The sequence below is a fragment of the Colius striatus genome, chromosome 2 (assembly GCF_028858725.1).
Source record: "Colius striatus isolate bColStr4 chromosome 2, bColStr4.1.hap1, whole genome shotgun sequence".
Lineage (NCBI taxonomy): Eukaryota > Metazoa > Chordata > Aves > Coliiformes > Coliidae > Colius > Colius striatus.
The window spans coordinates 17,346,604-17,365,827 of NC_084760.1; the positions used below are offsets into that span (position 1 = coordinate 17,346,604).

General features: G+C 36.5%; 1 protein-coding gene across 1 annotated transcript in view; it reads right to left on the minus strand.

Moving 5' to 3' along the window:
• Positions 1–19,224, minus strand: part of ADGRB3 (adhesion G protein-coupled receptor B3) — a 463,861-nt gene that overhangs the window by 99,105 nt on the left and 345,532 nt on the right. Inside the window, exons 16-18 of the mRNA XM_061989823.1 lie at positions 7,026–7,152; positions 5,257–5,360; positions 1,987–2,089 (exon numbers count right to left, since the gene is read on the minus strand). Coding sequence (XP_061845807.1) covers positions 1,987–2,089; positions 5,257–5,360; positions 7,026–7,152 — 334 coding nt within the window. The remainder of the gene's footprint in view (positions 1–1,986; positions 2,090–5,256; positions 5,361–7,025; positions 7,153–19,224) is intronic.

Consider the following 19,224-nt stretch of genomic DNA (forward strand, 5'->3'; position numbering starts at 1 on the left):
CCTTTGAAAACAACAAATTCAGAACTTGAACTCAAAGACATCTGATGCTGAAATACAACCTTTTTACAGACATACCAAAGTCATACTCAGATCTAACTCGTTTTGTTTGAATAATCTTTTACTGAACAGTAACTTTAGAAGGCCATTTTGTTGATGGTGCATTCACAGGCTAGCCTCTTGGAGCTACAATAAGTTCACATATCAGTGGACATGGTGATAAAAAGTTTTTTGGTCTGGAACAACAAATATCTTCCTTGGTATAAAAATATACATTCAGCCTTAGATTCATTAGAGGTAGTTCCTAGCTAGAAGCTCCCAACTGGTACATGTATCAAAAGCAAGATATCATAGAATCATATGAGCTCAAAAAGAAGACAAGTGCAGTAAAAAGTGATATTTTAGAGCAATTTTTCAGGCCATATATCCAAAATGTATAGTTTGTGATGTTCCGGGTTTTTTCTGTCAATTAATTCCTCTGAACACCTACATTGGTGGGATTTGCTGTTCTTAGAAATAAGTCAATACAATATCTCTGTACTTTTAAGAGTTCAGGAAGTAAAAGTGAGGGAGCTCAAGGAGATTACAATTAAAAGAATGAAACCGGATTAAGGGCACATTTTAGTTCAGAGTTCCCCTAGTCAAGCATCAAAGAACGGCTGCCAGAATACCTAAGGAGCACGTTATCAAATACAGTCATTCTGATGCTCTCAAACCTTTATTCCACAGTGGCAATAAACACAGGAACTTTTAGCTACTGAATCATATTTCTTCTTGGAATACAGAATAAAATGGTATATATGACTACACACGTCAGTGTTGAAATTCTAGAGGATTTAATCCTTATACTCTGGCACTCTGAAGTTGCTTGTGCATTTCTGACTGTGAAAGTCACATGGGTTTCTTCTGCAAATCCATATTTTATTTGTTTGTATCTCTATATACTTTCAAAACTTTAAACTGTATCTTAATTTTAATAATTTTGTTACATTTGGGGTATGTTTCACAAAGTACAGTAACTCGCATTGAATTTATGAGACTTCTGGGAGCTAAACATATAAACTTCTCATTTTAAAAGAATAAATGATTAATGATAGATATGTTGTAGAAGCACCAGTTATCCCATAGCAGATGGCGAATGTATTTCATTAGATATTAGAAAAAGTAAGATGAGCATGCATTAAGTAGTTTAACACAGTAGGATAAAGAATTACTTTACAGGTACTTGCTCACTCAAAAACTCAACAGCATTCTATCACATACTTCTCTATTCACCAATTACATTCCATTTTCTATTCCAAGCTATCGTGTAGCTATACTTAATTTTAAGCAACCACTTATTGTCACTTCTGAATGTTGCCTACCATCACTAAGCACTGGGTGATGCCTCAAAACACTGATACAGCACTGCTCTATAGGAGAGGGGCAAATCACAACTATGTTCAAAGTCTAGGAACAGATTAGCAATAAATCGGCAATATACCACTAAGTAAGGTATGCAGGGTTATTACTTTCTCATAGCCACATCAGTCAGAGATTTAACAGTTCTATAGCTTGTTATGATGTCTATTTCTGCATATTTTCAAGAGTAGTACTCTAACTTCTAAGCAATTTCTACTTGCCTTTTGAGTACCAGTGTGTTCGTAAAAAGACAAAAACGTTGTAGCACAATCCTATTACAACTATTATAATGAAGCAGAATTTGTGCTTTTGATGTCAAGTCTTTGAACTTTTTTGCTTTGAAATTTAGTTATAAAACATACAAGTCTACCACAGAGAACACAGCTTATCCAGACAGAACAATACCAAAAGAGATTTTTGTATGAGAAAAAAATGACTGTGAAAGACAATAAATATTTTCCCTTGTCTGATACTATTTTACCAAAAACTCCAAGTCCTATGAGCACAGAACTAAATGGATGTAATTAGTTTAAGTTGAACACAAATAAACCCTAAAATACCAGCATTTAAGTGCAAATTTAATCATACCTTGTTATGTGTCTGAGTTTGTCCAACCAGGATAAGGATATTTGATGAGATAATAGACAGGCAGAAATTGATTAAAATTATTGACCTCTCAGATCTGATGTACCTGTTCAAGTAAACAAAGAAAGGGTACAACTTTTCTATGAGGAAAACAACTAGTAAGTCATACAAAGCTTTGATGCAACTCTTTGTTTAAATATTAGAGGTATTCTGAAAGGTTAGTACTCTTTCAAGTAACAGGGAGTAACCACATTACAAACATCGGAACTATGATATTATAATAGATGTTCTGCAATTCCCTCTTAGTATCTTGGTGTATTTTAAAAAGAATCTACCAGTGCTTCTTTTAAAATCTGCTGGCAACGCTGTTCCAACACCATACTGATAATAACTGGCTTGTACGAACTCCTGTCAGGAACTTCCTATGCACTATGCTTAGCCCTGGGAATATCCACAGCTGGCATAGACCACTCACAATAACTAACTTCAGCAAAAAATATGGTGATTTACATGAAATACCTGGTCCATGATTCATAAACAAGATGCAGGTTGGTTGCTGATACTATGGCAGTGCATTTTGAAAGATGATATTAAGGTAATGATAACATTTATCTTGAAATTCCATTTCATTTAAAAAATATTTGTATGAAGGAAGAATAATACTGCAGTGTATACCAAAAAATAGCAAAGTTTGTACAGACAAATTAAATTATAGCAGAGAGTATCACACAGTCTCTCTTGCAAACTTGAGTATGTTTAGGATGAAAAACTCAAATATTCTGATCACCTACTTCTTTGTAAGATGCAAATATTTCTCATTTTTCTATAGACAGATTTTATATGCTACAGGAAAGAGAGAGAATGCCTATGGTTTCAAATAAAGCACCTTACTGACCTCATTTTTAGGGCTGCTAGCAGAGTAAATGTTGATTAATAAAGTAAATGAAAGTTAAAGGTGCTCAGTTTCTCTGAAGATCATGGCATATTCTATGACCTATACTATATGTTCCTCACTGGAGCTGTTAATATTGCTGTCTCCTTCTGAACTGTGCACCCATAACTAACACTCTGAAGAGGTCATACAAAGGATGCTGAACTCACAAGAAATGCTGAGCTTCAGACATGAAAATAATTGTAGTCTTTTTTGCTCAGGTATCAACTAAGTAACACAGCATCACATTTTTTTTAGTAAAGATGACAGAATAATCCTGATACCACAGTCTACATTTTAACAATATAACAATGTTGTTAAGGCTAGTTCTATGTGTTTGCAAACTAACACAAAAAATCTAGTACGTTTGTCCACACATTCAGTATGCTGCTACCTTCTAACTTGGGTTAGACTCACCAGGGTCAATTCCCAACACTAAGGACTACACAGGATCTTAGCAGTTGAGTAAATATAGTGCAAGGAGAATCTCATAGCACTGACTTAAGCTAGGAAAGTTTTAGTATTTCTGCCAGCCCCCTGTAAATGAAAGCAAAGGTGAATACTTGACTGACATTGAATTTATTTTTCAGCTTTAATTTTCAGATGGAGGATCAAATCAATCAGCTATAAAAGATTGTTAACACAGGCCTTCTTCAGACTAGAATGCCTTTTCCTCATATCACTTCTCAATAGGACTTGACATTGCGTGTTCTAAAATATAAATGCAAACTTATGGTCAAAATATCAAATTTCTCCTTGCCCTTATATTTACAAAAACAAGTATATAGACATAGAAATTTCAGTGTCTGTCTTCTTCCTACAGTTGGTTAGGATTTGCTTTCAAAAAACACACTGAAGGTAGATTTTAATGATTTAAATGACAGGCTAATCAGTTGTTGTAATACTTGCACTGATAGAACACTGAGATCTATGTGAGTTATCTTTTTTCAGATGGATGCAAAACCCACTCTCAGTCCATAATGCACCACTTTATTTTTTCCCTCCACTTGGAAGTCACCATAATCATAGAATCATACAACAATAAAATCATAGACCACGTGGGTGGTAAGGGACCATTAAAGATCTTCCAGTTACAACACCCCTGTCATGGGCAGAGATATCTTCCACTAGATCAGGTTGCTCGGAGTCCCATCCAACCTGGCCTTCAACACTTCCAGGGACTGGGCATCCACAGCCTCTCCGAGCAACCTTTTTCCTGTGTTTCACCACACTCATCATAAGAAATTTCTTCCTTACATCTAATTTAAATAACGGAGAAGACCGATTTCACTGAGCATGACAGTATTTCCATCCAAGTGCTAAATATATCATGGATTGCAAAAATAACACTGTAATTCTTCAGATGGGAATTATATCTTGAAATACTCTCATTCTTAGTTTTGACAGGCAAGAACTGATAATTTTTATACTTTTTATTATAACTTATGTAATTAGATATTCTATATTTATTATATGCATGTCTAATCCTATGAGTCTCTGTGGCTACATAGGAGAGTAAAGAGAAAAGGGTGTAAAGTTATCAAGCTGCTTCTAAAAGCAGAATTCTGTTGGTTGATTTTACATTACTCTAAAAATTATTATTTTTTTCTTGCATAAGAACATCTTTTTCTTTTAGTATGGAAAAAAGTAACATGAGAACCCATGTTCACTTTTTAAAAATATTCATTAGTTTCCATGACATTTCCTCTTACTTTTCTATTTCTACTTCACTAAGACTTCACACTGTTTCTCATCACTTCTCAAATTAATTTACTCCATAAATATCTATTGCACTTTTAAATGAATACAATATTTAATATAGTCATTTCAGGATAGAAAGTCTGCTACTGGGATGTACCAGCCCCAGATTTGAGACTATTTAATTTGTGCTCTTCACTGAAACTTAGAGCTGAAGTAGGTAAACTTAAACCCAGTTGACTTAACCTCCCTAAATCTACAATATCTGTTGTGGCACTTTGATATGTAATTTTTATCACATAGACATTTTGTTTTAAAATATTAATGGAAGAAAAAAAGCCAAAGGTACAGGACAGAAGCCTCACATGAAATGTATATTATAGAAGAATATAGTAAAGTATTAATTAGCACCATAAATACCTAACTGAAAGGGCAATACAATTCATGCTGAAGAGGGGAAAGAGTAGGCTACACCATCACCATCAGGCCAAGAGCATCAAACTTATCAACAAACTTAGGCATCAAAACATGCACTACATTTTGTCTTTTTTTTTGTATCAAATTGCATCAAATACTGTCATTAAATTTAATTCAACTAAATATAGCTATGCATTTGCACTCAGCTTTGTCAGTCCATTACATACCTCCATAGTGCTGCATAGACAACTGCTAGTGTGACCAAGGCCAAGCATGAAAGACCACTGCCTACTATTAAGGTCACTGAAGGTGTACCAGATGATTCCATGATCTGTAGGTTATAACAGACAATTATGAAGAAAAATCATTCTCCAGCAATAAAAACAACAAGTCAAAAGAAGAAAAATCAATAAAAGTAAAATGATAAAAGCAAACATGCTGTCACTGATGGCTTCAGTAATACTACTTATGAAGCGAAAATCAACTGAATTCCAAAACTGATCCATACATAATTCTGAGATCTGTTTAATTATTGATAAGATTCCACAGAGGCCTTTGAGCTTTAAACTGCCTTATAATACCTGCATGACATTTTGAAAAATAAAGAAAATAGTAATATTATCATGTACTAGGAGATCATCACATTAGCACAAGTTTAAACTACTCTCCAGTTAAAATTAATTGAAACATCTATTTCTCTTGAGAAACAGTGATATTTAGAACTGTGTATTAAACAAGCATCTTGGTTTCACTGTAGTATATTAAAGATCATCCAGTAATTTGTCCCAGAATTTGATTTATGCTTGTTGCAGAATTACCAAACTTTCTCTCTTTTAATAACTTTGACTTCAAACCAATACTCTCACACAATTTCTTTGGGCCTCTGATTGTTTGGAAGGAATGGCAAGATATCTATGACAACAATATCATAAGCCTTCCATAAAGAAGTTGCAAATTTAAAATTATTTCATTTCTACTCTGTGTATTAATAAAAAATGAAACTTAATCAATGACCTTGAAAGCAAACTAGCTTTCCCTGCTGTAAAAGAAACTATTATCGCCAGATACCAGGTAAGGTTTTTGCCCTGTGTATGTATGTGGTCGTGTTTTGAAATAGACGTGGCATTCGCTAACACAGATGGAAAAAAAATAGATCTAAAAGTTTGAAAGGATACCGTGACTAGTCTACCAAAATGTTTTTTGAAGCCTCAGGGATGTATTTATCAAAATATCTTTTGTCACTCAAATAGCAGATAAGACAGAGGTACTTTTAGGCCAGATCTCAGGCAGAAAGTAACATTTTATTTCAACCACTTTGTTCCAAACTGATCTACTTTGCTACTAAAAAGAATCTGATCATACACTTACAAACCAGGAAAATTAAATTATGCCTTAGCAGGACAACTTCACAAACGTTTGCTTTTTAGCTATTTTTATATTCAACAATAATGGCAATGTCTCCTTATGCACTTAATGTCCCTTCCTTCTGATGAAAACTTGATTATTTTTCTACCATCAGATCAACAGACTACATAGAAAATCTGTGCTGAAAATGTCCAAGGCAGATCTGCAATCTGTTTAACTACAGTATCTAGGGTTTTCCTACCAAGAGCAATAATAAAGCCCTCTACATTCCACTGGGAAGGCTTGCAAGCTTTAAAAAGCTTGTTAAGTTGATATTTGTTCAATACAAAAGTTTTCAACACATTTGCATCACAATTAGAAGGCTTTCTCTGAAAAATTCAGAGTTCCAGAACATGTAAATTTCTCTAGGATTTAGTTATATCACAGAATCTGGAATTCATTTCTCTGAGACCCTGTAGACACTAGGAGAGTAACATTTGCCTACCTGCAATATTAAACAATTCCTCAATGCAACGTCTGAAATATACCTGAGAGGAAAGCTCGACCAGCTTCCGCCCCCCCACTCTGCAGCCCCCCCCGCTACCGCCTTTTGCATTAAAACTGGATTTTTCCCCCCCTCTTTGTTACTTACTATTTCTCTAGGTTGCTGAGCCAAAATGGCGAAGGTAGAGAGACGATCACATAAGCATTTCGTATGGGATGCATCGGTAAGCACAGTTTTACATCCCTGGGTGGACCAGGTTCCCAAAGAGTCGTTCCTGCAAAGGAGAGAGAGAGAGAGGGGTGTGTGTGTGGAGGGGAAATCGGGATAATTACGCCTGACGGCCAATTCCGTGAGGAGACAATGCAGTTTAATCGCGAGGAGAGTGCAGCGTGGTTCCCGGACAGCAGCGCGGTACTTGTTGTGGGGCAGGAGCGGCCCCCGCGGCGCGGCGCGGCGCGGCCCGGCGGGGAGCGGGAGGGGGACGGGAGCGAGAGCGGGAGCGGCAGCGGAGCTGTCCGGGCGGCGGTGCTGACAGCCCGGCGCGGCGCTGCGCTGCGCTGAGCTGCGCGGAGCCCCGCCAGCCGCGGCAGCAGCCGCCGCCTGCGCTGCCAGCCACCTCCGAGCCTCACCAGAGCACTGCGAAAAACTCATCGGGGAAAGAGGGGGAGGCTTTTTTTTCCTCTCTCTCTCTCTTCCCCCCCCCCCCCTCCCCTTTTCCTACCGGCTCCGTTTCTGGACCTTTTGTAAAAAATGTGACGGTCGGTAGTTGTAGTGTAATGTATTTTTTTTTCTCCCCTCCCGCGTGTATGGCTAGTTTAAAGGCAGATGGTTCTCAAACGTCTGTCTGGGTTATGCCAATTGGACCGGGAGATACTGGGTCTTCTGTTCTGATGGCTATTTTTGCTGAGGATTTTTGGTGGTTGTTTTTAGTGATCAGCCTTAGAAATTTCACCCTGGAAACGGCAGCATCAGATGCCTCCAACTCTTGCCTTAGCTCCAGCAAAGGGGTGGATTTCAGTACAGCAGCACACAACATCACCAAAGAGACACACGAGTTCGCCCTCCAGACATCACTCAGTCAACTCGCCTTTCCCTAGCTCCCTCCCCCTTCTCTATTCCTTCTTCTTGGGGTGGCAGCACCATGCTAACCCCAAGCTAAAGCAATCATTTGCTGGCATCATTCACCAACTGCCCCTAAACAAAACAAGATGATTAACACAGCCCCCGAATTCAATTAGACATTCAGTATGCTAATGCGAGGTCTAAAACCCACCCCAGCAGAACAATAAAAATGGTATCAACCCACGTTTTCTTTGTGCGGGCAAGGAGAGGGAGAGAGAGACAAAAAATCATCTCTTCTTTCTTTTTTTTTTTTTTTTTTTTTTTTTTTCTGAACTGCAGTAGGGGAAAATTGTTTCTACAGGAAAAAGAGCTTGGTTTCAACTAAGGCAAACCTGTTATCTTTACATATGTTATGTTTAAAGAACAGCAATTAGGTTCCTTTTTTCTTTTCTTCCCTCTTTTCATGTCCGGGAAGCAACTGCAGTGACTCTGCTGCCAACAGCAGCATGTGCACTGTCAATTTCTGTCCATTTCACCTCAGGTCACTAAATGACTTGAAATAAGGAAAACGAAGGTGGAAAGAACAAGGTGGGGGGATAATAATTTTCAGTCCCTGTGATCACCCTTGTTTCATCTCTTCTGCCTAGACAACCCACCTTTGTGAGTGAATCTAAATGCCAGGGCCCTCAAGCAAAGGCAATTTGTTATCCCAAGCCTGCTCTCTGAGTGCACCCCAGCCCACCTCAGCGTTTTGTGCCACTAGTTTTTGAACACAACCCCAGATGTAACCCTTACACACTGTAATAAACAAAGCAAACAGCAACTGAGGGAAACAACTGGGAGAAAATCACCAATTCTTCAAGCCACTATAGCTGACTATTAGCTTTCCTTCATGAATTGTATCTTTCAGGGACCCACAGAGTAAATCAACATTCACTTTGAAAAACACAGTTACCTTTTTTTAAAAAAAAATCAGAAGCATTATTTTCTGGGTAACTTCAGACATTTATTTTATTAGCTTTCCCATCTTTTACCTTATTGGGATACATAGTTAAGGACAAATGAAATGCATTTATCTGTTCTGATTAAATATTAAAGACTGATAGCTTAAGAGAAACTGACATGTTTTAAAACAAAAGAATGGCATTCCTCATCTTGCGACCAATTTAATATATTGAATTCACCCTATGCTGAAAAGCACTGAATGCACAATATATAGTTTGCACTAAATTCTTGCAGATGGTCTTCAATGCACAGGGTTAGACAAGCTCTAATTATAAAAGGTAGACAACCACAGAGATCAGTTTATTTTAAATCAACTCATTGGTTACAATAATAATTATATTTAAATTAGTATAAATCTTTGATAGTTCTCTGGGTTTAGAGAGGCTCAACCTGTTCTTCAAGTCACTTGCACAGACATTAGCTGAGCAGTTCACTGATGTGCTATATCAACAGGTATTATAAATACACTATAAATTTGGTAAGTCTTGCATTTGCTGAAAAATTTAGTGGAATTTCAAAAAGCACACTGAAATGAACAAATTGCTCTAGTTGCATTTAACAATAAGGCATCCATTGACAGGGTAGGAACAGATTCAGTCCAATATGGGCACTTTTTAACATTTCATTGTTCTTTTTTTTTTTTTTTTCAGTGACACACTTCAATTTCTTGCCAAGCAGCATTATATTTGAATATGTAACAGATGAAAATTCAGTGATAGAATATGGTCTCTCTTTTCTAACTGATTAAAGCAAAAAAAGGAAAAGCCTCATTAATAAATATATTTCTAGCCTATTGAAATGATGGCTGAGAGAATCTGTGCAGAATGTTATACTAAGTCCATGAAGGAGATAGAATAACCAGCAGAATCCAGAAGAAAAGTGTAACTGCATTTGTTGCATGATGCTTATGGCTGCAGAACAGTAAATGCATGATTACTAATTCACTCAGAAATGTTGAACGTTTTGACTTGCTGACATAAACTCAGTATTTGGTTTCAGGAATACAGTCAATAAGGAATGCAAATGTGAAGTTAAACCAGATGTGCTATATTTAGTACACCTCAATGCTTCACTTTTTATGAAGTCTTCCATCTACAATCTGTCCCTCTTACAATGAAACTCTTCTGGGCTAGTCAGAGTCTATCTCATTTTGGAGTTTGATTCCTTTTTGGTGTGATTTTGTTTGACTATGAGTCTAACATTTAGGGTTATCATATGAATATGCAAAAAGGCACCTATTATTCCTGTGGATCTTTCTTGTTATGTAGAAAGCTATGAAGGAGTGACAGGTACTATTAACACATAGTCTATTTATATCAAGGAAAATTATCAAATTAAAAATGCGTTGCAAATACAGATGTAGGTTCATGCCCATTATTAGCAATTTTGTACTGTTCCACTGAGCTACAGATGATTTAATCAACCTGGCAGAATTCCCATGGTATAAGCAAAGGAATTCCCAAGAAGCATAGATTCATCATTGCAGATCCTGTGTCATCTTGCAGCTGAGACAGAGGAAAAAGCAGAGGAAGCAGGGATTTAAGGGGAAAAGCAGGATATAGTTTGGTCCCATGGATCTATTGCTAATTTGGCACAAATACCATAAAAATCTCAGCCATGGTATTTGTGACTGTGTTCTTCATAGAGTAGTGTTACAGTCAAAAGGAATGTTGGAGTGTCTTCTCAAAACAGAATTCAATGTACACTTCTTAGGTCTAATCAAGAATTGGCAACAATGCGTTATGTAGTATCTCATGATACATAAGTGATGCTCACTACTGAAATCAGTAAGATGACCGTCTCAGACATTGAAATGGAAATGTAGTTTATAGGACAGCAGTGTTTTTGTAGAATAAAAAGTTTCATTCACAGACACAACTGCTAATCTGACACCAGTTGAGGCTCAAGCCACATTTACTATGCCAGCAACTACGTTCCCCTTATTTTGCAGTATTTTTCTCAGTTTCAGGACGCGGTTTACCACTTCCTATTGACATATTTTCTTAAAATTAATAATGTACATGTCATACTAGTTAAATTGCTGTGTCTAGTTTAACATATTTATGGATAAAAATCAGCTATAACACTGCTATCAAAAAGCACTGACTTGGTAAAGGGCTTCACCTCATATCATATACTGTCTATCTTATTAATTTATTCTGAAGATTTTTTTTTCAAATGAAAGATTTTTTGATTTTGTTTTTGAGGAAGATTCTGTGAGACAGAGAAAAAGGAAGACAATAATATTGTTAACTGTTTTTTTCCATATGGGCAACTAGTGATCTAAGCAGCTGCCTGGGTTTTGATTATTATGAATGAAGAGTTAATATCCTGTCTATACATACACGATGTTAGCTTACTTTAGTAATTTCTTGGATGGTTTATATCTGTGCTTGAAGTAGGGTGAGAAACCTTTTTGATCATTAAATTACATTACTTAAATAACAGCAAGAAGCTGTTGATATTCCAAATTTTGTATTCCAACACTATTCTCAGTAAAAAATGACATAAAATGATGAGAACCACATGGAAAATGGAGATATAAGAATTTTTTAGCCTAGCAAAAGATAGGAAAGAAGCTCATGGCCATTATGAGTAGCAAATTATGTACATCATTGTGCCTGATCTGATGTACTGGCTGGCACATTATTGAAGATAAAGTCCTTCCAACACCTGCTTACTTCTTTACACCTGCACCTAAAATCCCAGGGAAGCTATAGGGAAGGCTCAACTGAAGGAGTCTCTTTTCAGTTGTGCATGTCCATATGTCTGAGGCATGACCTAACTCTTCATATGCATAATTCCTACTGTGATCAATCTTATCCCTACCAGTAGTATATGCAACATCTGGCTTATTGCTAGTTTTTCCTAACATTAAAAAAGAAAGAAAGAAAAAGAAAAAAAAAAAATCACACAAAGAAAAGGATACAAGGCACTTTGTGTAATAATGTTACATATAAAACTGTAGTTTAGCAATGTACTGTTTACTCTGAAATTGTTAATACGATTAACACGATGTCATTATGACTTAGGGTTCCCCCCCCCCATCATGCTGCTATTTAGAAAAAATGATGCACTAACTCACGGAAATGAAAAGACAAGGAATCAACAGAAATAATAGTCTTCTGACTACATGTCTAAAATACCACAAATGTCCTAAAAAGGATGTCTGAATTTATGTGGTATCAGGAGAAAAAAAAGAGTAATTTCTCGCAATTGTATTTCCGATCGGAATACTATGAGGAGTTCATTTTCCTAAAGAATAAGGCCACTTTTACAGTTCAGGCACTGAACTGTTTATTTTTCCTCAATGATATAATTGTGAGTTTATTTTTTTGCCAAAGAAAGTAGAAATCCTTGAAAAAAAAAAAATTCTTACTGATCTTTTTATAGAAAATAAACCCTATTTGAATACGTTTTTGGAAAACAAATGTGCATCTGGGCTGGAAACCAAATTCTATTCCAATGTGATTTAAACTAGATGAGATATTAAACTCTGAAAACTAGGTTTTATAACCAAGCCATTGTAGTTATAAGCATACATTGTTACATTAACTTTCTAACAGTACACAATTCATAGAAAGGTCCAAGGGAAGATCAAAAATTGCCTTGGTTATCAGCTTGACTACTATGTACAAAGGATTCACCCAAAGGGGATCTACGGAAGTGAGTATTAATGCTTGGGAGAATATTTTATTACTCTGTATAACTTTCCAGTCCATACAGTTTAGAGCACTATCTAATGTAGAGTGTGCACAAGCTGTGCTGTAATCAATAGCTGCCCTGTCTTTACCATGCTACAAGTGTAACAAAGTGTAAAAAGAACAGAAATTCTAAAGGACTGATATGACAAAAAAATGGATGAGACAAATACTAGGAGTTTCCTGCCTCCTACTGCATAGTTCTTGATTATGGCTGCTCTGTATTACTGCTACAACACAGAGTTATCATTATTAGGGTTAAAGGATCCATTCATGTTTTTGAACAACAGCAGACAGACTACAGTCATACAGCTCTATTTCTGTATTTTAAAGCCTAATGGATGGACATTTGAACAAGAGCATTCTCATCCCTTTCCCAAGATTATTGAGAAAAATTCCTAAGAGAATGAGTATTAGTGCATCAAAAAAAAATTAGTGAAACCAATTGCATTCCATAGCTTTATCTCTATGTGACCCTGTAGATGGTCACAGGGAAAGTAGCATAGGATTAAGTACTGGGTGTTCCTCCTATGTACGCACTGCCAAAGGACGTAGGTATCTGCTGAGGATATATGAGAACTATGACTTAATTCCCCATGGACCTCCAGAATGAATGGAGCAGACAAGAGGCCATGCTTCTCTTCCAGGTTATCTTGTCACAAGATGATGACTCCTTAGGAATTACAGGAAGCAACATAGGTATATTTATTATTTTTATTAAAAAACAATAACTGAAGCAAACTGCTCAACTCTACTATAAATTCTACAGTGAATTGCTGTCTATTTTCCTGATGAGGTCACATTTGTCATCAGTCTGTACTCTAATTTTGTATTTCATTTCAATGCAGTTTTGCTAAGTTCGTCCACTGTGAAAGAGAGATACATGTGGTAATGCTAAATAACCAAGACTACAAGAATCATGTAACATTTTGCAAGCATGCATTACTTAACTATGGATACATTTACAGACTTGGCTCTTTGGTATCTTGGGGTAAAGTCACATCGAGATTTGCTATGTTAAAATGCATATTCTTAAAGTTTACAGTAGTGAGCTTAGTGGAATTCTGGATATGTACAAAATTGCTCCATTTCAATGAGGCCAATTTTATGTGATAACATCAGATATTTAGTAGGAAAAAGACAAAGTTGAACAAGTAGTTTTCATTCCTCACAAAATCAGTAAAATCTTTTACATTCATTTTTTCAGACTATAAATATTTATATAGATTTATGGCAATTTGAGGAAAAAATTGTCATATATTGCTTTCTCAGTAATCAATATATGAAAGCTGTCACATTGTACTGTTATTCACAAGCTTTTCTACCAAAAAGAATCATTGTAAAATGCATATTGCCAGGGGCTGGAAAAGATTAGGGGCTTAGAAGTTTATCCTGGAAATTAAGAATGTCAAGCCTGGATCGGGGATGAAGCTGTCATCAGTGTTTCTTCCAAATGGCAAGATTAGCAGTAATGCATAGTATCATTAGTACAAGTTACAGACAAGTTATGAGCAACAGGGAGAGGAACACGTGTGAAAGGGAAAGAACAGAGGCTGGGCTTCCATCAGGTACTGTCACAATGTCCTATGCTATTCTAGATTGAAAGGACAGTTAAAACTGAAAAAGATGCATGTTCAGCCTCCTCAGAGAATGCTTTCAATTAGTCTCCAGAGATGCCAATCACATTGTAGGAAGAAAGATAAGCCACAAAACGAAAATGGCCGAAGGAAACGTGTTAAGTGGTGAGGGACTGAAGCGATGCTTATTGCACTGGTGATGAGCTCTGTTTTGGAGTTAAATGTGTACATTCCACCTTCCAAAATCTGAAGTTACATTCACCTTCAAGATGGTTGGTGAAGGCTCCTCATTTTATCTAACAGCTCAGGGGTTGTGAAGTAGAAGGGTGAGATCGATCTCTTTCTCTGCATGAGGGATGTTGAACAGATGTTTTGTACCAGATGACCTAACCCCAGATCACAGTATATTCTGATATGAGAGTACCCTCACCTCTTTTCATTGATGCAAGCACTCAGTGAACAGAGTTATATACTGGGACAGAAGGTGAAGGAAAATATAGACTTTGTAGCCATATTGCAGGAAGACAGCAGGGATTGGAACCTGCATTCCAGTTCCTGATTCACTCAGTATTACCTATCTTGCAGACTTAGCATTGAAACATCAGTGTTACACATTCTCCGAAGATCCTCAGGTTTCATATACATTTCTCCATATCCTAGCTGCATGACTAAGAACCCTCTTGGTTGCGAACCTCTCCTCCCCTGCATCTTATGATACCACGTGCTGCTCCTACACAATCCTACTGTGTATCCTACAATTCTGTTACCTGTGGGTTCTCTGAAGAATGTGCTGTGGAGCAATGACAACTGGACATAAGTTGTCTCAGTGTCTGACTTTAAACAAAGAACTAAATACTTTTTTCTGTCTGCTTGCTCTTTGAAAATAAACTTAACTCAAGCCAGGTTGAGATAAAACAAACAAACAAACAAAAAATAGGACAGTTACAAATGTTTAGAAGAGACAAAAAGGGAACTAAAATAAAGCTGACATTTGCTCTACTGACACAGAGATTATGTCAGCAGTATGTCTCTCCTTTTATTCAGCTGTTATTCTGCAAGATTTCCTAAACATTCAGTTTATAAAGAGTTCTATTTACTGTATATGTTAGGCCTTAGGTTATGTCCTTTTCCTTGTGTAAGAGACCTGCTTTTTATAACCAATACTCTTTTGTAAGTCATCCCCAGGAGTCTAAACAGATCTAATCTGTTTTTCCTCAAATGGATTGATTTCTTTCTTATTTTGGAGATAATCTGACCATCCCTCTTAATTAAAAAAGGGGTTTTTTTTCCTTCCTTAAAGATGTCTCTTTGTTAGATCAGATGTTATCTTCTGTACCTGACTGGACAATTAACAACTGCTTCAATAAAAGTAACGTTTATCTCCCTATTTTCTCTTTGGTGAGTCAGAGTGCAACCTGACTGAACCTGCAACGAATATTTTATTGGTTATCAGACTGCACACTAAAAACACATTTGATACAAATACCTCAATAGGACAAAGGCATATAGCTTGTTATTGGCTCTTGACTGAGATCAGACACATGGTAATTAGTCAGTTTGAGGTGACAAAGTGTTTGTAGTGACTGATGCTTAACATCTCTGGTTAGATACCTTTTCTTCAGTGAAAACCTTAACTACAGATTGTGAAAGTGAGTAGTCTCCCTTTTCAGAAAATCAATATGAAAGAACAGAACTAATGGTGAACAGAAGAAACTGGAGAAGCTTCCTTACTTCAAAATGCCCTACAGCCTGGAAATTATTCCTCTTGAAAAGGTTCTCAAGTCTAAAAGTAAAGATGAGACCTCATCTTAGGTAAGTCTCTCCTGTCCAGAGTGAATCTTCTAACCATTGAAATATTGAACAAAAGAGGTCTTCATACATGTGCTATCCACATTTTTCATAGCAGCTAAGTAAAGGCCTAAGTCAAGAATGACACATATGACCTGTTTATGTTTCTTGATAGTTAATGCTGAGGTTCTGAGAGTATTAGAACAAAGACTTGTGGCCAAGCACCTTAATGTAAAACTCTTGAGAACTTATGAATCTAGGATTTTCCAGGATTTTATGGTGGCTGTGAAGAAGGTCCAACAAAGCCCATGAAGGACTGAGGTACTTCTAGTGGCAGTTGTATGTCTATCTCATATAGCGACTGAGAATTAAAATAGGGCAACACAATAAACCTGTGCAAAGAGTTGAGATCCAGTGACTTTATAAATGCCCAGTTGATAGCAAATGTAATGCAACATAGCTAAACACAAAGCTTTCTTAGTGTTTATGACCTGACTAAAAACCCAAACTAAACAATCCAGATGTTGTTAAAGCTGACAGGTGTAACTGAAAACAGAGCTAACTTCTATGATATTATAAAGGAACGTATCTTCTTATCTTAATAATTTGAACTTTTTTTTTTCTTAGATGTGGTAAAGTCATTGTGATTACAAAGTCAAATAAAGTCAAGTAGAGATGTAGGAAATGGAGGCTCTTTTATTAAAAGAGAAAGAAGATGTAAGAGATACCTCCTTAATGTACATTTTAGACTCTTCTAAGCTAGTTTTAAGCCCTGCTGTTCTTGTGTTTCATTAAGACCTATTACCTTAGGACTTACAAATGTGTCTGCTCAGCTTCCAGATTCAAAAAGGTTTGAATGTAGCCACTTGGGAGTGCACTTATGAGAACTATTGCTAATGTGAATCTTTCTGAATGGATGTATTCACTCATCAACTGCTTAGTAAAGTACATTACACCTAACTAACATGCTTTTTAATACCACTTCACACCTGTGTAATGGTAGCATTGCCTAAACCAAAGTCAGTTAATAATGATAATATCTGGAGATATCATCTAAACTGTTCCACTGTGGTTTTTGCTAGGAGTGCCTAGGAGACGGGCTAGAAGGAGGATATGTGTATCACACTGCATCACAAGACATGAGAACAGATGCTTCCATATTTCATCTGGAAAATGCACGGAAAAGAGTTATAGTCTGCACTGTGTAATGTCTGGACAGTGAACTTTATGTACTAGGAATTTTGCTGACTCAATACCAAAAGAGCACATGTTGCAGAGGACACTGAGGTACATAAGATCCAGTGGATTCTTTGGACGTGCTCTGACTTTCATCTATCTGATACATTCTCAATGCAACAAACAATTTGCATTTGTCACAACCATATATCAAGTCCCAGAAAAATACACCACACTGGTTTACTCCAGTAAATCCATTTCAATATGTCAGATAAATCGTGTGTTTAGACAAATTTGACTGCTGGCATTAAAAACTATATAAATTAATTCAGAGGTTGGATAAGTGCTTTTATTTCACAGTTAAAAAACAAAAAAAAGACCAGAGAGAGGAGGTGCTGTGGAGTATGTGCCTTAAATAGATGCCAAAAATAAAGTCACTCTGAACAAATTAGAAAAACTTACTAGCCTATCTATTTTCTTACATGTCCTGATAATATTTTTTGTTTATGCTTGGCTTCCTTGTGGGAAACAGCACAAGAAAAATTCCTGGTGTTCTGCAGCTACAGGGTTATAAAAATGGGCTTGTCTTCTCTTGGCTGACAAAGTCCGTGTACTATTCAGCCTTCAGGTATGGTAAGAAGAGACTGAAAAACGTGCTTTAAAACAATCAATGTTATGACACTAATGGTTTAACCAACATCACATAGAATGTTTCAGTTGAAAGTCATCAGTATCATCCTGAATCTCAAATTGAGACACAAGAAAATTACGGAGGCCAAAATAAAATTATGAAGGTAAATGACTTCTAGGCTCAAAAGACAATGCAACCAAACAGGGTACTAAATTTATTTCCTACTATCTCTATGCAGAGCTCATGCACTGTTTTTGATGCTTAGAACATTATATTGTATAGAATATTGAAAATATGCATATCTAAAACATATACAGTAACATTATTCCATTAGTGTTGGAGTTTTTGCAGAGCTGAGTCAACTCTCATTGGCATGAAAGGCATATCACAAGCTTTCTGTCTGTCTGTCTGTGATGTGTCACATAGATGTGGCATGCTTTAGTTGAAAACTCCCAATCTGTAAGGCCTTTCCCTTTAGTCAGTTGTAATGTTGGAAGTAGAAACTGCTACAATGTCTTCTTACATTCTGAAGTAATTTGCATTCTGTTATGTTCTCACGCTACTTGTGTTTTAAAAGTGTAATAAATAAAGAGTACAATTAATTTAGATTACACTACTTGATCTGAATTGCATACAGACTACTTAATACATGAAGCTTATTAGCTAGAATATATTTCCTAGAAATTACCTAATGATGAGTACAACTGCAATCATTGTCTGTGCATATACAGTATTCAGGGAATACCACGAATCCATTTCATGTCAGCGCATGCTGTATATTGATTGGACCTGTCAACTTCAATGGAGTATCCTCAGTATAACTCACATCAGAACCTGGCACTATATTTTGATCTCTCAGACAGCTAAATGATATCTGAAATTACATATAAGCAAACATCTTTCTATTGACTATGCACTGGAGAAAACTTATGTGTATATTTTAATTCAAAAATGCTAAAGCATGTCAAGCACACGATATGTTCTTCAGCTATATTAGTTTTTGGCAGAGATTTGGAAATAGTAAAACAGAAAATATGACTATGCCACTCTAAAAGTCAGCGGCACGCCGAGCTTTTGAACACAGTATGCAGTTCTGATCTCTTCCTAACCCTAGTGGAACTAGGAAAGCTATAGGGAAAATGAGCATGGTGACAGAAGATGTGGGCCAGTTTCCACAAGGCAAGTCCCTCCAGTCTGGGTAAGAGGTGGTCAAGGGAGATCTGATAAATATCTGTAAGTCTGATGGTGAAAATGAACTAGAAATGAATGTTTTTTATTTCTTGTAACAAAAGACCTAAGAGCATTAAATGAAATTATTAGGCTGCATATTCAAAACAAACAATAGGTGGCATTTTTTCTCACAGGGTGCATTTAAACTGTGGAAATCATTGCTACAGGAGGTTATA